This window comes from Lagopus muta, chromosome 6, assembly GCF_023343835.1.
Source record: "Lagopus muta isolate bLagMut1 chromosome 6, bLagMut1 primary, whole genome shotgun sequence".
In the NCBI taxonomy this organism is placed as follows: domain Eukaryota; kingdom Metazoa; phylum Chordata; class Aves; order Galliformes; family Phasianidae; genus Lagopus; species Lagopus muta.
This window is the reverse complement of record NC_064438.1, coordinates 9,108,295-9,131,901: the sequence shown is the minus strand read 5'-3', so window position 1 is coordinate 9,131,901 and position 23,607 is coordinate 9,108,295. Positions and strand designations below refer to the sequence as shown.

At 35.7% G+C, this 23,607-nt stretch overlaps 1 protein-coding gene across 5 annotated transcripts in view; it reads right to left on the bottom strand.

The window, feature by feature from the left end:
* The window catches only part of SBF2 (SET binding factor 2), a 237,691-nt gene that overhangs the window by 65,732 nt on the left and 148,352 nt on the right, over positions 1 to 23,607 (bottom strand). For all 5 annotated transcript variants that reach the window (XM_048948353.1, XM_048948355.1, XM_048948356.1 and 2 more), the window contains exons 16-17: positions 22,476 to 22,625; positions 1,453 to 1,521 (exon numbers count right to left, since the gene is read on the bottom strand). In XM_048948353.1, the coding sequence (XP_048804310.1) occupies positions 1,453 to 1,521; positions 22,476 to 22,625 (219 nt within the window). The remainder of the gene's footprint in view (positions 1 to 1,452; positions 1,522 to 22,475; positions 22,626 to 23,607) is intronic.

Below are 23,607 nucleotides of genomic sequence, written 5' to 3'. Positions count from 1 at the left end.
TGGCACTAAGCATGGTGTTCTGATAACAAGAACATCAGTAAAAACAAGTGCATACTTCCAAGCACTACTTCACAATTTTTGGAAAGGATGAAAACAATTGCACTTACAACAGAAGCAAGACATTTTTGCATATTGAAGCAGAAGTATTGTAAAACCTGTACTTTGCCTATAGAAAAATGAAATACAGCTTAAGCATGTATGATGAATGTATGTATAAACAACACTGTACATGCTAATTTAGTGAAATAGACAAGCAATTCATTAGAAAAAGCCATGGCATAGTTTGATTATGCGTATGTACCAGCTTTGTCAGAATGTTCTTTTAATAAAAAACAATTAATTCCCCTCAAATGATTTGAATTTCAGTTTGGATCTTCCTATGGACTTATCACTTATCAGACAGAACAGTAATATGCCATGTTAAACAGCTTTTACCAGTGTAGGATTTCTATTTAAAAAAAAATCCAGCAAACAGAAGACTATAAACTGTTTAGCAATATGTTACAAAGCAGGAAGGCCAAGGGAAAAAAGATGCAGCAGGATTTGATAGGATTTATTCCAGAAATAGGGAAAGAGGAACATTAGTTTCATTTAACTGTAGAATGAGAATCCCTCCAAAAGACCATAAAGGGAAATTTGAAGGGGGTTAAAGAATGTTACTCATTTTTCTTAATATAAGAATATTCATACAGATCATTGCTTCTATGCAGCTTCATCTCAGGTATAACATACTCATACTCAAGGATGAAATACTGAAAACCTCTGCAGAAACTGAAAAATGCTTCCAAAAGTTTTGCTTTGACTCAAATTCCAAATAAAACATGTAAACCGTTAATTCTAACTAGCCACTATAAAGTTTGTCTACAGATCTTATGCTTTGAAAAACACATCAGTTTGTGTTTAGTATGAATAACTTAGTTTTATACCAAAATAAGTACTTCTGCCAAACAATTGTATCTAATGGGACATACCAAAGGGGACCATCACTGAACCTGAGGATTAGATCTGGGAAAAACAAAATTCTTTTTCTATTATGCATTAACAGCTGGCTTTTGCAAGCAACAGTCAGGTTACTTTATTTTTTCAGTTCAGGTCTGGAACATTAAAAAATCATCATGCTATTTACATCCGGGGTCTCACAACTTCTGAAAGTATAATTTCAGTTAAACAGTAAGTAGGGGACTAGTTCATTACAAGGAAGGTTTCAGTGAACTTTTTGTGAGAGAAGTTGTGCAAGATCTCAGTACTTCTACTGAAACTTAGAAGCATACAGAAGAAATCATTCTACATTCAATGCAGCTTGCCTTCTCCTTGATTATGAGATTAAAACTTGACTAATTTTATTTCAGTATCCATGTAAGCATGCATCTCTCATTTTTACTTCCCTCCATTTAACAATATAAAAACATAAAAAAACAGGAGCACTTTTTAATGAAGTTACTGAGAACTTACCCTATAGAAAGCAGTTGTCAGGGGTAGCAAGGCTGCAGCAACGCTATATTCTTCTGATGATGAGCAATCCTTCAAGAGAAACATATGAAGAAAATAAGCAAAATCATTTTCAATTTCATGTGTAGCATAAGTTCATTTCAGCCTTAGGTAGTCCCTCCATTTTTCTTAGGTGTAATTAATACTTTAATCAGTTGGTATAACATAAGACAAACATAGATGGGTGTGTGTGTGTATGCATACATATTGTGCCTCTTCTAGATGGCTACTGCCAAGATTTTTCAAATTTAAGGAATTTATTAGCAGTGTTCTCCGTTCCCATGCCTGAAAGACAAGTTCATCAACAAAATTTACATATAGACATATTATTCATTCAGGAAACAATAAAAACGTAGCTTGCTTCCATTCTGGTCCACAGAACATCTGTACATTTTGTAAAAGAGAAGTGATGCGACGACCAAAGAACGTACTTCCAAAAAGTGTGTACGAAGAAAGGAACATTTAATAAATATGAAATAATCACCTCTGCAGACTCTACAGAAGCTTGGCATAACATAAACTCTAAAAGAAGATGAAAACCTACTCTGTTCACAATCTCAGAATGCCTCATTCAACATCCAAGTGTGCCATTCGTGCCCCTCTAGGCTGAAAGTGGCATGCCAAAGTAAATCAGCTAGTAATTGCACTGATAAAAATAGTGATCTTATGACGGAAGTCTTTTAAGAAATTAGATTTGGAATGCAATCTAATATTTTGAAAAACAAACTGCTTGATTTTTTAAGACTTTAAAAACAGAACAAAAATATTCAGTAAGTTAGAAAAAATATACTACTTTTTCTTTTTTTTCTTTACTAATTTTTTTTTTAATTAGCTTTTTTTGCCAACCCTGAGAAACACAACAACACACGTACTTTTACATGACAAATGTAGCACCACTGTGCCCCTGAACGATGAATGGGAAAACAACATTTCCATTTGAACAACTCGTGAATATTTTGAATATTCCCTCCTGCCGTGGGTACTGTTCAACACAAATTACTCTTCTATTAGTTCTATGTAACATCTGATAAAATTACAAAATTGAAATATCGCACTTTTTCCTCTGTCAGAGTTTTCATTTATGCCTTCATCTCACCATATTCACTCCCTGGAGTTCTTTAAAAAGAAAAACCTGGCAACTCCGATAGCAGAAATATAAAATACACGTTGCAGGAACAATCATAAGTGGTTGGCGACCCTGCACATAGCAAGGGGGTTGAAACTAGATGATCATTGTGGTCCATTTCAACCCAGGCCATTCTATGACTCTATGATCATTAGGATGTTACTTTTAGTCCCCTCAGCGCTACTTTTCAAAAGGCTAGTGAGTGATCATGGAATGCAGGTTTAAAACAATAAACTCACAACTAGACTGTTCTTAATTTACTGTTCTTACTTTACTGTTCATTACTTTAGAAGTCCATTTCGTCCTTTCCAGTAACAAATACTTAATATTTTGTTGATAAAGCTAGCCTAAGCAAAGTATCACTGGCCATACACAAATACAGGAACCGTTAGAATATTACTTACATATCTGTTTAGAAAAAGCATACAATAGATTCATAGATGAGAAGCTTTATTTCTGTACAGACTCATTGAAGGCTTTATCTTGTCTAACTTGGTATGAATGGATACATGCTAACTGTGCATGGAAAACAAACGGTGTGCAGACTTTATAACTCATTCCAGTCCGGTAGAGAAAAACAGTAAGAAAAGTGGACACTGAGAAATGCGATGTATGTTTTAACAGTGCTTGTCAGTATTCTGTAAATACCCCAAATCTGTTTATAGACTCTTTTTAATTAGATGTCCAAACAGCAACAATGAAGGACATTGCCGCAGCTGCATTTCATTCTCAATTTCTGCATTATTTTCTATTGCTAAAGATAGGCCCAATCCGCACATGAAACTTGTAGGTTAACATAAGGATACGTTAGAATTAGGGTGAAAATGCCAAATCTAAAATCAGACTTTACAGCATTCAAAAGTACTCCAAAATTTTTAAGGAAATACATTACCCTATTTCTGTAAGTGCTCTGTCATAACCAGTTACCAAACAATCCATCCTGATTGTTTCAAGATATCTACTTAATCCTTCAGCTCAAATTATTTGTAAGGGCTTTGGCTTTTACCCAAAACATACATAAAAATATTTTTATTAAAACTGAACAATGCATCTTCACCTAGAGAGCATCCAATATTCCAAGAGCTAACATATGTCTCAAAGATATATATCACCACCACACAAACAACATCGTGTATTATTTTTCCATTCCTTCTTGCAAGTATGAAATTCTCCACATACTCCGTGTCAGCAGTACCCCCTGGACTTGTAGTATGGAGGTATTATCTACATATATTTTCATCTGTAGCGCATGACAAAACCTGTAAGATGATCTCATTTTGGAATTAAGTACAATGCTGTTGTTTTGAGAATAGTGAAAGTAACCAACTATTTGTCTTCCTTCTAGTAGCATGACAGAACACAACAGCTAATGAAGCTATTATAGCAAAATTGTAGCCTCTCAATTTACATGCAAACCAAAGTACTCGAAATGTCATATATGTATTGTATTTAATGAATTTTGGCTCTTGGAAAAAAGAAACACAGATGTTTTACATCTAACAATGTCTACCAATCGTGAAAAATATCTCTTACAGAAGTATGCAAATCAAATATAAAAATAATTAGAGCTGTTTCTTACACTGCAACACAATAAAGTTGAAACACAAAGGGTAGTAATGAGGAGGAACAAGTATTCTCAATAATGAATTTTTAAGAATCAATACCTTATGACAATGAATTTTGGAATTCCACGTGTGCCAATGCAGAGTGCTTTGAATCCACACTTTAGTGGGGTGAAGATATGACTTGATTTCAGAACAAGTACTGACCTGAACTTCTATTTGGAAAAGGTAGTTTGTCATCATCAAATTGAGAACTCCTCCACAGTCCAATCCTAGCAATGAACAGCAAACAAAAGCCCCCCCAAGTAAAATTTTTCCTTGAGGTGCATGCCTGAATTCAAAACCTCCTTTAAGTACCCAATGAACTTCCACTGGCTGCAAGAGCAAGTTCAAGGGAGCAGAACAGTGGTAGTTAGGCACAGGCTTACACACTTTCTTGAACAGGCCACAGTAAATATCTGATATTTAGAGACTTCTGCTTTCCTTTAGTCACATGATAAAAATCCGGGAGAGACACATTAAACGTCTCTTTAAACCTGATAACATTTGAAAAACCTGATAACATTTATTAAACCTGACAACATTTGAAGTTTTCTACTCAGGTACAATTTTCCTCATAAATCAATCCAGCAGTCTCTCTCATTATGTACTAGTTGATAAAGAACGTAGTTATATTAAACTGCATGCTGCTTTGGACAATAAGCTTTCTGAAAGGAAACCACATTTTTAATGATCTATAGCAATCCGAATACTGAAAACCTAGGACCCAATTCTGCTTTACATCCAACAGCCCTATAAATAAATAGAATAATTCATAAGCCTATCACATGAATTGAACATGCAATGAATGCCTTCAACCTAGTAAGCTACACATGGTGGCTCTTAACTACGTGTGGGACTTTTTGCCAGTACAGTCTGGTTATGTACACTTCATTAAAAATACTGAAGGAATCATCACTACTGCACTGTAATTCCTAAGAAGTACTGGATGCTGCCCATCTTCATGAAGACCAAGAGCATTCATCACAGTGCAGGACTGTGCTCATAAACAATCAAGAAAAAAGCCAGAAATGTCAGAATTGCATGTTTTTTAATGTGCTAAGATAAGACTTGCTAACTTAGCATGTGTAAGGTCACAAGTCATGTGAACAGTAAGAGCATTAGCTAAAAATTACAGGTGAAATACTTGTTTCAAATTCCCAGATAACCTCATTGGTGCTTGCATTTAATTTTTGTTGTTATGGATGTACTATGCAGGTAGGTTTTTACTGAAACCTAATGAAATTAAAGATGTTCTAGCACCTCAGAAATACCCACAGTGCTGTTACAGATGTAATCTACCACAATCATTAATATTTAATTTCCTTAATAGAAAAAAGGAAGATCTTCATTCAAATACAGGTTATTGCCGAGTCTCACTCTGATTTGAAAGAAGCACCTAAAACACCACAGGATTTCAAAAGGAATACTTATTCCACGTTGATCAATGTTATGACCAACATTCTTCATATTCAGCCTCAGCAGTTAAAAATCCAAGGAAATAAATTACCAGTTTTACGCCGTACTCATTACATCTAACGTAATTATATGTTGCCTTGAATGAAAGCAGACAAAAAATAGTTGTATTTGGAACAGGCATTCATTTTAGAAGCATTTAAATTGCAGGATTTAACCCTACAGCCAAATCCATCCTCTGGAACAATACTCAGAATTTGCTGAAATAAATGCAAGTACAACACTAATTGATTATATTACTTATTATCAACAGCTTATAATAATCTTCAAAAGAAACTCTGGAATCTGATTTTTCTGACATTTTGGATAAAGTTCTCTTACTGAAATAAGCAAAACAGTCTTTCCAGTGAAAGTTAGTGGATGGTAGCTTTCTGGCATTCCTATGCAGTTTGCCTAGTAAAATTAGCAGCACTGCTAACTTCTGCTTCTTTATAATGGGATCAGAAGTTCTTATTTTTCTTGTCACCAAAGATGAAATCCAACTTTACTGATTTTTTTTTTTAAACTAGATACAATTCTTCTGGGACTTGAGAGACAGGATATGAAGACATACTTGGAAGACACATATAGCTGATAACTTGTAGACTAATCTATTAACAGAACTGTGAGAATATACATGAAACATGGAAGATACTATCATACATTAATGGTTACTGACTATTTAATTCTCATTGCTTCTAAAGCTTCACATTTTGGTAAGGATTTAGACTGTTTCAAAATTATTAACTCACAAATCACAGAATGGCTTGGGTTGGAAGGGACTTCAAGGATCATGAATCTCTGACCCTCCCCGCCACAGGCAGGGCCACCAACCTCCACATTTAATACCAGACCAGGCTGCCCAGGGCCTTTCTTCATAAGTGACCGCATCACATTTTACATCAGTTACTCCTCACTTCAAGTTTTTAATTTAACTTTTGTTCCATTTATGTACTGTTGCACTGATTCTTGATAGACAAACGAAAAACTTGAAGCTCTTACTACTTCTTGTTTTCAGCTTTAACATTCACTACAGATTGCTACTTGGTGACTGTTTGACAGCAGAGGAAGTCCATACTGGACAGACTTCACCTGTGCTCTGATTTAGGCCAGATGTAAAACTTCACTTTCTATGGCCATTACAAAACAGTGAGATTGCTGTGTATTAATACAAGTGCCAAAGGTGATGACAAAGGGATAGCACCCAATTCAGAAGAATCCTCACCGATTTGTTTAGACAGTGTGGTCATCCTGCCTGACCATGAGCCTTCATAAGAACTTCATTAAGAAACCTCAGATGTCAGCAATAAGATGCTAAATGTTGCAAACCTGCCTTTCAGGGCAGTAGGAGATCCCATTCCATATTGGAAGGATTTTATTTCATCAAGAACTTCATATTTGTCTTTACCTGACCCTGAATTCTCACAGGTTTGTCTGCCCTTACAAAAGACAGAATTTAATCGATGCAATTCAGATGGAATCACACAAGCATATCATTTTCATTCATTTTCTAAACGTTTCCTTTTGCTTTATTTCATATATTCAGAAGTTAACAGTGCAGCATATTTTCTCCACACAACTTCATCATATTTTTGATCTCTCAGCAAGCCAACGACATTTTACTCAGAGCCGTTGAGTTTTTCTCTCCATGTCTCCACTCCTTTTTCTTTCTCAAATACATTTCTGTCTAGGATTCAGTAATTTCCTCTTTTTATTTTTTTGCAACAAATTATGTTTAGGGAATCAGGAACCTCAATTTTTATGTGCATAAATTACACATTCTTCAATGAATTTTTACTGTACCCTGAAAGAATGAAAAAGCACTACTTTTTTCTTCTTTTTTTTTTTTTTTTTTTTTTAAGATACTGATAAACACAAGAATGCCATCCCTTGCGTCTAAGCACATCTGAGTTTCTTTAACAGAAATGCCATGCATGTTTCTGAATACTGTCATGAGGCCCATGGCAATAAAGTTCAACATACTCAGGCTGTAATCTTCTCCCAAGGAAATGGTTGGGATGCCAAGATGCCTTTTGACTTTTATTTCACAGCAGGGCTTCATTCACAGTGACTCTGTCCAAACCTTAAGCTACACCAGCTGTGATAAAAGGTCCTGCATAGTAATTTGTAAAAAGTATTTGACAAACAACACTCAAGTGATACAATGCATTGTAATTCATGATTGAATTGTGATCAATATTTGTTAACTATTCAGTTTGAAAAGGGTGATTCACAATACATATACAGACTGCAGAGTAAGTCTAGCGTCCCAGGCTGCGAAACAGCTACTGGATACTTTATAAATCACTTCACAGACAGCCTGTTCAATTGAGCTAGTTAACAACAACAAACAAATGTTTAAAGTAATAGAAAAACTATTAAAATAGGTGCAATATTCCAGTGTAGTCCAATTATTGCTTAGCAAATTGGTTCATAAGCAAATACTACACATACCTATGCACTCTAGCATCCATTTGGAGCACAGCAGCATCTCTAATAACTCATTAGCAAAGTCACAAACTTTCAAATATGCATGTTCACATTCCTTAATTTTATTCTTCTTTGTTAAGCTTCATGGGATTTTTCTAATTTTAAAACTTGCAATAAAAATGCATCACACATCATTAGTGCACATTACACATGAGTTTTTAAACTCATTATGAATTAACACCTTTTTAGTATTAGATTTCTATGGGTATAAAAAGTGATTCATTGAGAAATCATTCTTTCATTTTAGGAAAATATTATTTGCTCTCAATAAAAACAAAATATTTCTTCTATCAAGATGAAACCTTTACTAGTGCAAAAAAGTTTAGATACTTAGGAATGAAAACTATAAAGGAGACTATTTTTGATGGTATGGCAATTTTTAATTATGCTAAAAATCCTCCCTGAAAACTTCTAAGCTCTGAAGTTTCTTATAGGTACTGTGTTTATTATGACCGACTTTTTGGCGAAACAGAAATTAAAATATTGGACAAGACCTTCATGAAGGCAAGGAAAAGGTCTGGGAGATCTAGACTAGACTATCTCACCTTAGGGAGCAAGTCCTCATAGAAAGCATTTTCAGATACATGAGAAACAAGAAATTGATTGAGGACAGAAAGCACATGCTGACGAGGGGAAAACAGTTCGAACAACATCTCTGATGAAATAACAAGCTCTGCAGCTGAGTGATGCACAGTATGCTACCATGGCTTTAGCAGGGCTGTTGACACGGACTCCTTTGGTATAGTAGACAGGTTGAGGAGAGATGTTTCACATGGGTGAGTGGACAACTGACTGGACTGTCACTGAAAAGACAGTGATCAATGGTTTAAAGTTAAATAGGAGATCTAGTCGTGAGTGATGTTTTTAGGAGTTGATATTGTGGCAAATACTGTCTAATGTTTACATTAACAAAGTGGCATGAAGTACATCTTCATCAAATTTACCAATGACACCAAATCTGAGGGAGCAGTAAATAGCTGAATGGAAAGACTGCTATTAACCAGCATCACACCCTGCTGGAGAATGGGACTGTCAAGAACGTACCAAGTTCAACAAAGACAAGTGCAAAGTCTTGAGTATGGGATATGCTAACTGTGCAAAAGTGGAGGCTATGTATGAACAGCACCTGGAATCATGTGCTGTGTTAAACCTGTCAAAGTAAGATCATGCTCTAAGATTCAGAAAAAGGTGCAAAATGAATTACCTTGCTTTATTGCTGCAGACTCTCTAGAGTACAGAAAGTTCCAAGGAATAGGCAAACTAGATAATATTGAAGCTGAATGGAACAGATGCTCAAAATGATAGGAAATGTAAAAATTATGAAGTACCTTGACATCAGGAAAGAAAAGCATTATAAGAAAATCAACTTACAACTAGAAGAAGTAAAAGAAGTTAACAAACCTATAATATTGAATTTCTTAAAGAAATATAGGAGATAAACAGTAGAAAGTTGAATACAACAGGTAAGACTTATGGAAGAAAGGAAGAGGAAGAATCTAGCACTAAGTCAAAAGTACTAAAAATTCTCATCTTACTGAAAAATATACTCATAGAAGGGGCAAAAGAACAAAATAATTGTAGAGTTTAAGGATTTTGTCCATGAGATGGGAACAGTCAGGAGAATGCAGAACTGAAAATCACCCAGAAAAACTAAGTAAATACATAAAGGTAAATAATTATGTGCAACAGGAAAAAATCATCAAGGAGTAAGCTGGTGTGAATTACATATATATATATATAACTGTATGTTTATATGTGTGTGTGTATATATATATATATATATATATGTATACACACACACATATAAACATACAGTTAAGCACACAAACATATGCACATCCCAATTGCATCCACGGGTTTTTGGCAGGTGTTTCTGGGAACACACGTACATGTCTGCCATGCTTCTGCAAACTGCGAGAAGTGGAGTTTCTTTTTGAGGTGCATTTGTTTTTGACATCTTGTTGCTAGACAGCCTCAGCTTTTCTACACCAACCTTGATAGTACTGAGACACTTTGCTACAGTTTTGGCAGAGATATCAGTCTATACACAGCTGCACTAAAGGACAACAAGAATGACAATGACCAGCTGCTTCTGGAAGAAGTTTTTTTGGATCAGCTTCATTGGTGCAGCTCCATTTCTGATTCACAAAACAAGTGTCAGCTGCTGGAAGCAGATCTTTTTTTGTCGTAATTCTGCCTCATACAAGGCTGTGAATCTTCAGAAAGTCAGTAAGGTCTTAGGCACATGCTTAGGCACAAATGACATTTCCTTAGTTGCACTGGTGAATTTGATGAAACCTAGATTTCTCGCTGCCAACCCTGCAGCCAGACCTATCGGCTCCTTAACAGACTACAATGTAAGTTTTCTTTTGCATTTCAGAAAGTAGCTACAATTTTAACAACTTTAATAAAAGTTATTGTAGAAGCTGTTCAATTCAAAACTCAAACTTAAGGCAAAAAAGAAACCAACAACAAATTTATGGTTATATAACTCTGGTCACGAAAGGTTGTTTAAATGGCTCACAAACAAGAATAACTACAGCAAACTAAAGGACATATGTTGGGCACGGTAATGTAGCCTGTTGCTGAGCAATGTCCACCTTGATTAAGACATCAAATCTGTGTGAGCAAGGAAGAATGTTTTTGAAAAGCTTGGAAAGCGCAAGAGATTCAGGCATTTTAAGAGCTGCTTGATTTAGTGCAGTGCTGCTGCTTCTAAGATAACATTCAGTCAGTGAAATATATACATTCTAATAGAAGTGTTTAAGCTAAAGGAAAGAAATCTTAGGAGAATATAGATGTTTCGTTTAACTGACTGTGAAGTGCTTTAAGTGTACAGGTTGTACTTTCCACTGCACGTGCTGCAGCTTTCATATGGATACAGGCTTTATTTGAAATCTTAGGCTTTTGTGGTTCAATATAACAAGTATGGCAAGTGGGAAGTGTTCCTATGAAACCTTTATTAAAATTTAGTTATTAGCATTTCTTGTGAGAGAGAAATAAAGACAATGGAATAAACTGTAAAACAATTTTGAACTGGCAATTGCGAACGCATTTTCCAGTATTAAAATTTCTTATATTAATACTTCTCTCTGGGATTTTCAAATGGCAACAGGAAATCCAAAGTTTAGAATGCTGTGAAACATTCATCTTCCACTTCAGTTACAGAAATGAAAAAGCAAGCTCAAAAAATATATTGGTTTGCACATCTAGTTGAAGAGATATGCTTGGATGTTCTTGAAACAAATTACCGCTCTTTTTTTCTAGAAAGAGTTCTGTGGTGCAAACACTTTGAGAAGACAGAAGTAATCCCTGAGCTTGCTGCATGGACCAAAGAAGCAAAAGTGTGGTAGGGAAACATCAACACAGATCAGCCTTTCAGTAAAACTGTCTGATTCAAACTGCATGAAATCTTGGCATGATCCTTTTCCTTTCCTGTTCCACAGCTTTCCAAAATCACTGCTAGTAAAGGTATCCAGCTGACTAATCACAAAGAACTTCTTTGCAAGCTTTTGAGTTGCCAACTATTTATTTATTGTTTTATTTCTGACAGATCATCTCCTAGGCTATCTTATTTTCCTTCCTGAAGGGTTTATTCAAAATGTTTTTCTGTTTTATTCCTATCTTCTTGAAAGAATGGGGGGGGGGGGGGGGGGGGGGAAGCATATATGGAAAGGGGAGTCCTGCTATAGAAGCACAGTAGAAGGCAATGAAATGTTCAGAGAAGGCAAACAGGGGTACAGCCAGAATGCAGTGGTTGAAAAATAGGAGCACATAGCAAAGAGTTACTGAAGGACTAATCTCATTCTATGGTGTTTTGAAAGGAGATTTAAAATCAGGTTTTGATTAAGTACTGTAAGACATCCTGTTGAGCCATCTTAGTCAACTTCAAAATACTCTTATTTGCCATTCCTCTCTTACAGTTCTTGAACCTTCTCCTTTTCACAGAAAATAAAATAATAAATGATTTGTGCTTTCTACGTAACCACAAAGTGAGAGAGATGGATGCAAAAGCACATTACAATGTGCTCACGCAGTATATTGATGCAGATTTGAGCAGTGAGACACATGAATGTGATAATGCAGTGGCATTCTAGCATACAGACAGTAGAAACATGCAGTTCAAGCTGTTCTGAGAGCATGCAGTACATAAACAGGTTAATCAGCCTAGAAAGGTACCAGACAGCATAACACAGCAATTGTAGCAGTACCTCTGGATCTACTTGAATATGGGCACAAGAACTGAACAGCATACATTTTCACTGCTGTCTTCAAAGTATATGACTCTTACAACTGATTTCAAATATGACAGCCAAGTGTCTGCCAAAATTTACCATCACTGCAGCAATAACACGGGGGTGCTGCACATCCTATTTAAATGAAAATCTCTAGAAAATACCTAAACATTAAATGTTGGATTCAGATCCTTTATGAATGAATTAAATACAGGAATACCCTATGTGCTGCATTTTTATTTTGTTAGCATCCCTTCAGCCAACACAATTGTTTTCAGCAGACAACAAAAACATGGGTTACGCTATCTTATAGTAATAACAAACTTATAACAAGATCAAACAAATGGAAGCTTTTATCAATACCTAAAACAATATGATTATTTCATCTGGGTGCACACACATTGATAGAAATACATATATATTTAAAGATACAGCATGCCTGATTTTGGAAGAGAGTCCAGTGCAGGGCCGCAAAGATGATGAAGGGACTGGACTGGAGCACCTCACACGTGAGGGAGGGCTGAGAGAGTTGGGGCTGTTCAGTCTGGAGAAGAGGAAGCTCAGGGTGTGTGGGAGGAGGCAGGAGGATTGGAACAGATAAAGTACTGGGAAAAGCATAACACCTGTCAACTTTTGCTAGCTTACCAATAATCACAAAGTAAATCTACAGAGTAATACCATAATACTGGTAATCATTAGATGATTACTGCAGAACTTTACAGTACTGCAAACACTGCTGTAAGACATATGCATCTAATAAGTAAATAGTGACACAAAACAAGATATGAAGAAATGTTAATTTAATGTAAATTGCAGAAAGTTACAGCAGACTTCTAGGTTATGTTATACTTACGCAGTGATTTCCTAAACATAGGCAACATTCTCGTGTCATTAGTAATAGGACCAGAGGGAATGGTTTCAAGCTACAGCAGGGGAGATTCAGGCTGGACATGAGGAAGTATTACTTTTCAGAAAGGGTGGTCAGGCACTGGAATAGACTGCCCAGGGAGGTGGTGGAGTCACCGAGCCTGGGGGTGTTCAAGGAAAGGCTGGATGTTGTGTTGAGGGACATGGTTTAGTGGGAGCTATTGGGAATAGGTGAACGGTTGGACTGGGTGATCTTTTAGGTCTTTTCCAACCTTGGTGATTCTATGATTCTATGATTCTAAAGGTACAACTATTTTGTAATAACAATTTGAAATTTGGTTGGCAGTCATGAGAAAAAAATTAAGTTGGAGAAATCACTACAGACTGATAATAAAATAAATGCAAGAGATTTAATATTAATTTTTAAATGGCTGCCAAACGGTGAATGCTAATCGTAGTAAGAATACAGAACAGCTGAAATGTGAAGAAGAGCAAGTTGTTGAACGTATAAAAGTGTGCCCTGGCTCCTCAGACCCTCAGAGCAAAGCTCAGAAATGTACACCCTCAAAATGCTTTCCTGCACTTGCCTGGAAAACTGAAAATAGACCAACCTCCCTTGTCCTTCACCCCCGCTTGGTGGGAGAACGTACCTGGTGTCTTGATCTCACACACAGAATATCAACATCCTCAGTTGCAGGTTGGACCTGATGACCTTTTGATGTCCCTCCCAATCAGGGCTATTATAAGATTCTACACTACATATGAGAAAGTAAATAACAAGAAGGGCAACAAACAAACAAACAAACAAACACAACAACAGAGGAACTCTCGTGCTGAAACAAATGGTAGAGAAAAAGAAATAGGAGACGAAGAAAGCTATACAGAGCAAGCTTCCACAGGCATCTCTTCCTGAACTCAAAACTGCCAGCCAAACTAATTTTTACTCAAGTATTTCAGTTTTTATTTCTAAATACTTATGTATTTATACAAAATTGTGATAGAGTCAAGTTTTTACAGTGGTATGGTACAAGAAGGTTTAGCACCTCATATAATGTCCACGATCAAGTGTAGTATTGAGTCTTCCCATTAATTTTTGGAAAGGTTTCTCTCAGGAAAATTTTTACTAGAGATTTTTTAGCATATTTAGGTTATGACTTAAAACGACTTCATCGGAAACTAATTTGTTCAAGATTACTTTCTTATTAGGCTGTTGCCTGAGTAGCCAATGACATTTAATCACTACCATGGAGATTACAGGCTCCACCAGAATTTCAGCTACCCCCAAGGACCTCTAAGGTCAATCTCTTATTGACAAGAAAGCTAACAAACACACTCATTGTATTTTTCTTTTGTTTTTTAATCTTGAAAATCAGGTAAGAATAGATTTAGGGGATTTAAGCAGTTTGCTGTTCTTTGATTGGTTGCTTTTTCTAAAATAGAAGAGTCTCTTTACCAAGAGGTAACTGCGAGCAGATGATTCTCCCTCCCTCTCTATGCAAACATCCTTATTTCTCCTGACATTCCCTTAAATGTATATATCTGTAAGTGAAGCTAGAAGTTTTAAAACTATTGTGGAAGAAACATACATCTAGAAAACACGTTGACTTAGGTGCATTCATTAAATATGACTTGGTTTAACCAGACATAGCAAAAAAAGATCTCTCCCTAATAAGTCCTAACTCTCAGCTCTAAAACAATCACAATATTTAATAGTATTAGTAGAGAATGATAAGTCTGAATAGATAGTGACATCCAAAAGAATTTATTTCTGCACCCAGAAGCTTTTTGAGTGGTTCACTATTTTTCCCAAGTTCTTGTGGAAAAACATATTGAAGAACAGGCAGTTCTCTGCCGAGTTTCCAAAGTGACCTCAAAAGAGACGAATTTCAAATAGGCTACTGAAAGTGAATTTTTGGATAATCAGAATATCATTTATTTTAGTACACCTGTTCTTACTTGAAAGCCCAGGATGCCCCCAGATGCGAAGCCAGGAATGAATAAGGGCACGACAATTAGACTTCAGGTAGGATCTTTCACGTGTCCGTAAGACAAGTTTTCACGAGCAGTCAATTATGGTTTCCTCGACTGATTTTAAGTGAATCAATTCTGATGCCTACTGTTTTCATATGTACATTTTGCCTTCATTATGGTACTAGAAGTTACATAAAATTAATATCTTTGCTATATGGTATTTTATACCAAATCATCCTTGAGCAATTCTTTGCAATGAACATGCATAATATGCAAATGGCAGCCTGAATCTCTTTTATAAAGTTCATTGGAATATAAAGTTGAATACATCTCAGCATCCTGTTTTTGATGCTCTGTAATTATGGCTTTCACGTCTTTGATCCATGCAACACTGCTGGCCCACTACACCCAAGAGGTTGTGAAAAATAAAACACTGCAAGCCTACTGTCAATTTTCTTCACAGAAGCTATGTTTTACATACCAATCAGCTCAGTAGGGGCTGAGGTGAAATGGATAGGAGATTCTGAAGGTAACAGCCATCTATCATAATCAAGCTAGGACCTAAATCTATGACTTAAACATATAATTCAGAGGCTAAGTAACAAATTGTGTTAACAGGACTGTAGTTGTGGTCTGTGGCTTTTAAACAGAACCACATATGGTTACTATTTCAGCTATTCCCTAACGACAAAGGCAAGGCTCCAAAATAGTCAATTAAAATAAGTATTCTCCTTTAAATTGTGGGTTGGTTTTTTTGTTGTTTAAGTTCATAAATAAAATGGAATAAATTCCAGTGAAATCAATTAGAATCCTTAGCTTGGCCCAAAAACAGTAAATTAGAGGCTATTTTAGTCCACGGGTTTTGCCTACGTTAACATATGTTCACTTACAAATAAAAAGTGCTCCCTTGCAAAAAAAACCCTTTTTCCTCTGTTCCATACACCTGGAAGGAATAGAGAGTATTATATATCAATTCTATGCAACTTATTTAGGCATATGCATTCTCTGTATTGATATTTGCTCAATTAACAGCAAAAGCAAGGGTTTTTCACTATGTTTATACAATCAGGGAAATTTGCATTAATTTCAAAGTAAGTTAATTTTGTCCTCTAAAGACAAGTAATCTTCATAGGAAACTAATTTTATTTCTACTCTCATAAACACTGTAAAATTTTAGACTGTTAAATGTGTCACTGAAATTTCAATCCCCAGCTCCCAAGTGGAGTTTTGGAGTTAAGAGCTGAAGAATCTGCCTGGGGGGAGTGGAGCAAAGTTGTTTGTTTCTTTTAGACTATAACCTGAAGTTACTTCTAAATACTTCATTGCCTCAGTACATACTAAAGCTTCTTCTCCCTACTCCTCATCTGCTTATGGCAAGAAATTACTAATCTTCACCAAACCTTACATAAGTGGTATTTTTGCACGCATCTTAAAAACCAATTCACATAGGTCATAAATCCGGCCTAAAATTTGTTGTTGTTGTTGTTCTAAAACTTTGCACAGATTTCTTTTTATACGTAACGGTAAAGATACACCTATTACTGTAATGAAATTTACTCCTTAAGCCTTTTTTTTTTTTACTTTAAATAAATAAATAAATAAATTCTAAAATGCCACATATGTTCATTACTTTGTGTCACATTAATGCATTTGTGAAAGTTTACACAAAATATTGACAAAACCCAGAACTCGGCTGTACTTTATGGTATTTATCTCAACATCACACTTCAGTTTTTGAACACAAGCAGCCAACATTTCAATTGTTTAAACCAAAGGTTATACAAACATCATAGCAACCAAATGATTAGAAGACTTCTAATACATTATAATGTTCTGTTTTAGAAATGACAGCATGTGACAAATAAATAACATATGATTATTTTATAGCAGACTGGCAACTTTCTGATGCAAATTTCCAAGAAAGAATGCGATGTGTGGAAGACCAGAGAGACCTTGTTAGACAGAAGAACTCTTGCCCTTCACTTCAGTAACAAAAGACTGAACTAAAGCCACTGCACACGTCCATATGGGATGCCACAGAAGTATTTTCAATGATTGGGTACTGAACATCAATACTACATCGTATTTTCTTTCTTACTGTATATAAAAAGTGACACAATATGGATGAAGTGCATGTACGTGCGCTTAACAGTATTATACACAAATCTACATTGAATTATGTCCTTGTTATGAAAAACACATTATATACATATATTACATTCTAAACACAAATATTTTATATTTAATAAAAAGATGGAAGAAATACATGGAAAACTTGTGAAAACAGAAGTCACTGATTTCACATAAGTTGCTTTATGCAAAATGCCTACCCTTTTAAACATCAAGAAGCATCTTTAAAAAAAACCAACTACTTACCTTTCATCTCTTTCATGAACAGGCTCCAGAGTAGTATAACACAATTCCTAAACCAGACTTATTTTATTTACAACAGTGAGTAGCATACATGCACATGTCTGCTTTTCATCAAGATGACCAAAAACATTTAGAACACAGAGTTATTAGAAATGTGCAGCAACCACAAGGATGCAATTAACAGTAATGAACACTTAAGAGCAGTCAGAGCATACCACGCCAAGCTCCACGAAGCTATGTGCTTTCAACACAACATCCAAGTTAACCTATCTGCAAGCCATGTAGGATCCGACCGAAAACAACACAACACCGCCGCAGATCAGCCATCTGCCACTGGGATGCTCTATATTCTGTATTTTTCCCCCAAAATGCCTACACTGCTTTGGAAATGCCATGTAAAATCGCAGCTGATCCCAGGGTTCAGAGCCCCACAGCAAAGCGGCAACCAGCCACAGCAGCCAGCAGCGCCAGCACTCAAGCATCTCCGCTGATACTTTTATTAGCAAAAACACCCTCCTGTCCTGTAATAATTGTACTGAAATAATAAAATCGAGCAGAAGTCAGAGTTACTTCAGCTTACCAGAAGCAAGGACTGGAAGCTGCCAGGTACAGAGCAGCGCCCACTGCACAGGGTCACTGCCTGAGGAGAAGCCCCGCTGCCCCACTCCCAGACAAAGGCATTCCCACCAAACCCGGGGACAGCAGGATGCAGTAATTTATATAACGCCATGGCTATGGAAAAGATCTCGTTGCTAAGAACTGATTAATTGAGTTAAGCACAGCCTTCTCAAACTGCGAGGATTTTAATTTGTGAAATGCTTTCTCTGTTTTGAAATACCTTAAAATACTTTACAATAGTGCTGCTGTTCAACCATCATTTCTGAAAGCGCTTGGTTCCAGGAACACAAACCAAGTAACAAATGGCAGGCCATGGAATAAAAGGCTGAAAGAGAGACCTCCTATCACCCTCCAAAGAAAGATGTTTGGCAATGTAGTTTTCAACATAAAATATGAGAAATGCTAGTTCATTTAACCTTTATATTGCCAAGAATTTGAATCATATGACACACACATGGTTGATTTTCTCTTAGGAGTAATAAAATCTTTCTTGTTATTGGACAGTATTTGCAAAACTGAATTCTGAGAAAAATTAATGGCTAAGTATGAAAAATTGACCTCAACATGGTTTTGGCCATTATTTCTTAATCTGCATTAACAATAAAACCTATTGCTCAAAACGTAATTATGTAGCAAAAGGACTCCTCTGCTAACATAAAGCCTTTTTAGATCCTTAAGAATTAGTTCTGGCAGCCTTTTCTAAAAAAGTGAAAATAATGAAAAATATTTCATTAGAGAAAATGAAAACCTTAAAATAGAAATTTGTGTGTAGTTGAAATTATTCTGAGGTAACCACAACAGCAGAAAGCAAACACCACAGAAACCATTTCTGAAGAAAGATTTTCACATTTTTCACATTATATTGCTACCTGTACGAATAAGTTGTCAATCAACATGTTCACATAAATGCCTTTTAACAGTAATTTAGTTATATAACATATGGGAAAGAACATAACATTTATCTTCTGCTATCACAGATACTAACCGCTGCTGTAGTACAGGTTGCTTTAAATGCTTGTCAGAATGCATGATTTGTAAGGGGAAGAATTCTTACTCAGAGAATGAAAGTAACGTTTTTAGCACTTGGCCAATGACTACTCAACCCCAAGAGAGTGAGCTTAAATGAATCTTCATGACATTTTGATTTTTATATTACTACGAATGATCAGAAATAACTCTTACATTTGCATTTCAGCAGCAGTAGACGGTCAGCACTTCACAAACAGAAACAGAAAACAGTAAACCACATTTTTCACACTGTAGTATTGACTCACTGCATCATAACTTATCTTAACAGTGTTTGTACAGCTGTCTAACATCTACCATACAGCTTGATATGCAACTCTGCACTTGATAAAGGAGGTAAATTAATCTGAAGTTTTCTTGTACAATTCCATATACCATGGGCCTATTGAAAATTTGCAGCAGGGCCTTGCTTGTTAGTTTCAAACTGTAAATAGGCTAAAGAAGAATAGTTGAAAAGAATGCCACACTTGGACTGAGAGACTTATGTTGACAAACACCAGAGATCTGGCAAGCACAAGTTTTGTCATCTCAACAGAAAGCAGTGAAATACCCTTTTCTTCCCTTCCTCCCAGTTGCAAAATAGTTAGAGATCAGATACTTGGGGAACTACAACATAACTTATATTTCACTGAAATAAAACAGCTACGAACTTGAAGCAATGCTATGAGTATTTTGTTCCTCTATCTTAGTCTATTTTCAAGCATTATGGCAGCAAACATGTCACACCAGATATAAAGAGACTAGCAACAAGCAACAATACACATGGTGGGACTATCACTAGCATTGTGTTAATATACTACTTTTCATCATTTGGTTGATGAAAAGTTCTGAAATGATAGAAGTTCTGAAAAAGTATTTGACTTTTATTTTAATAGACTCAAGTAAAGCAAGCAAGTGCATTCAATTAAAAAAAAAAAAAAGCAACACACAAAAAAACTTGACACTACAAACACTACAAACCAGGAAAATCTTGAACAGCAATGGAGAGATGAGCAATAAGCTGTAAGAATGCAATCTTCCTGATTTTGTAATACATGGTACTGTTCCCAGTAAGACAAAGATTTTTGTACATGCCAATCAACAGTTTCATGTTCAAAAGATACAGAAGCAACCAATTTGTACACATTATTCACATTATCAGTAGCAGAAGTTTGCTGGCTGGGGAGCCTCAGAGTTCCTATCTCATGAGGAAATGAGCCAGGTGAAACTGTTTCTTTCCCCAGGGAAAACCATCAAGCTGGGATGTACTGCATACACATTCCAGCTCAACCCACCACGTACAGCAAGACCAGTTGAGCGCCAGGACTGCGCCCAAACTATCACCTATGCCCCTTGGGTCCCCCCTTCCTCAAGCTTTCATATTTGCTGCCATATGCCCCATGGTAATAACAACATTTGTTTCTATTTTGGAGAAACCAATTGGAAAAAGCAATAATGTTTACAAAAAAAATCTGAGATGGGGCATTCAAGGACACAGTTTCTACAATTCCAATGGTTCTGCGAGGTCTTAAAGCAATATTGCAGTCTAATCCCCCCAAATTCCATCATCACTAATTTGGCATTCTAAATAAAAGCATGACTACATTTTCAGTTGTGATCACATTTCTAAAATCAAGTTTCTGTATTTTTCTAATAGACACTGTTTAAGCTCCTTGGTCTCATGACCTGCAGCTAACAAGATTCATTCCTCTACAGCAAAATGCTGACTTGCTGAGACTCTTTGCAGCAAGGACAAACTTATTTTCTTAATAATATATTTTTGTCTTGAACTGATACAGAGAAGCTTCAAAAATGTCATAATTTACATATTGTTCCAAAGTTTGAACATAATTTACATATTGTTCCAAAGTTTGAACAAAGTGCACAGACAAATTATAAATCAAGCTTTTATCTTAATAAATAATTTCATATGTCATAAAAGTGGATGTAGTGAATACTAACTAGCTGCCCAGTGTCAGGAGTTCAGATGTTTTCACATTGGCTAAGCTTACTACTGAGAAATGGAAATTTCCATCTTACATTTCAATGATACAAAAAAAAAAAACAAACAAAAAAAAAAAGAGAAAAAAAAGGGGGAAAAAATAACCCCGCCCTGTGCCTCCTTAATGCATATATTTGTTTCCTCTGCATGATTTTGAGTTAATTTTGCTACATTTTTTTAAGAAAAATAACAATCATTCCATTTTACTTCAGTATGACTTTACAGACATTTATTTCTATGAACATTTGAAGATCCCAGAAGGACTAAAATCAGTCTAGAGTGAACATTAATTTCACAAACAGAAAAACTGCAAGTGCTGATTTCATTAAAAGTTAAAGAAGAAAAAAAAAGTTAAAAGTCCTCAGAAAAGAAAATTTCCTCAACTCAGCATTTTCTATCTGTTAAGATGTGGCAAATAAAGACATTTGTATCTCCTTCCTATTGTCTAAAACTCTGATTTTTTTTTTTTCCTCCTCGGAACTACCTCTAGAGTAGGACCAAAATTTGTGGTACTTCTAGAAAATTCTGTTTTCTGGTTTGAAGGAAAATCTATGACTCCGGAATATATAGCAGGTGCAACATTACATTTATCATATGGTTAAATCAGAACAATGAATCAAATGAAGATCAAAAGAAGTCATACACGTATTTTATTCTCATAGCTACCTGCTAAAAAGTTTATAACTTACTTACCAGCAAATTATCTGTAGAATTATATAGATTAAATGAAACACCAAAGAAAGTGAGTTTCTGACATGACAGAAAAGCACAGCTACAACTATGAATAATGGAAGGTTTATTTTTTTCCTGAAATATGTTTGCACTTGAGACAAAGAAGAAGAAAAACTTACCTTTTGCTAAACTGTGCAGCAGGTGTTACACATTTTAGAAACTTATAGTTGAAAACTACCCAGAAAAGTTAACACTATTCATAAAAAAGTACGTAAAGCTATTATGAATCTCTCCAATACTTAATTCTGAATCTAAATGCTATCTAAATTAATAAGAATTGAAACAGTTTCTTTTCTATTTTTCATACTATGCGAATCAGTATAGATCTTTGCATTTTCTCCTTTATCCTTCCAACTACAAAATGTGTTAAATCACTCTCACCTAATATCAGCCACCTCACTGTAGTATGTGGTCCTATAATTCAATTATTTTGCTTCTCTACATTACCATAAACGATTTTTTGCTTATCACAATAACAACAAGACAAAGAACCAAACCTTCCCACACTGTACCTGCAAAGCACAGTTCATCATTCGTACTATGTAGTCAAACTGCTGATGGTCCAGTATCGCTCGATTTTGTTTAACATGCAGGCCTAATTCCTGTGTCAGGCAGTGCCGGGCTGCCTTTCCTTTCAGGGCTCTCAGAGCTGCAGGCAAGGTCTGGAGAAAAGAAAATCTAACTTCACAAACATGAAATTGCAAGACAGTGAGTGTCATATATTCTTTATCAGGAAACATTAAGTCATAGTACGCACAGTATCTGAATGCCTTTCAGACTTGAATATCAAATTTTCATGTAATAGACTCAAGCAAATTCAGACTATAAGTATAATCTTTACTTTCCACCTTGGTTTTCTTTCCTAGTGTATTAAACAACATCTCTCATCTGCATCTCTAAATGGAAACAAGTGAATATAGAAAGGCACAAAATGAACAGGAAATCAGAAAAGGATTACTATGCATGAAAGCACATTCTGTATCTGTACCAGCCAGGCTAGGTCTTAAGTTCGCATATCAAGGCCAGCTAGCATGGTTTTTTGATAAACAGTGAATGACAAATGGTTTTAAACGATGCATACCACTCATAGCACTGAGCCACAAGACTTCTATGAAGTTTACCCTAAATTAGGGCCAATAAAATATTTATACCAACAGTTTAACGATGTAGCAAGTGCTACCTCAGTGATTATCAACTGTGTCCCTTTAGAGTAGTTTTAATAGACAGCAAAAGATAAACAACAAAAGACAGCTGATTATGAAAGGACAACTTTTCTAGGCAGGGTCCGAAAATATTGCTGAAATTTTCTAGTTGACTGCAAATTGAACGAGGTTAAAAACTACTGTGCAACACATGCATTCAAAACTCTTTAAAGAGAGCTACACATTTTATTAGGATTTTTCTCCTCTGCATTTGGATAGGCTATCTTAGCAAACTAGAGTTTCTTGGTTCACATCTTGATTTATGCAAGCTCACAGATACATACAGATGAAACTATTCTGAGAAATCCAAAAATTTCTGAAAATAATTATACGGCCATTTTCAGATGCATAATCAGGTTTGAGTACGTATCTGAGTGGTCACTCTAGAATAGAAATATTAAAATTCTATGGGCAGAGTCTAAAAAAGGGACAGCATCTTAAT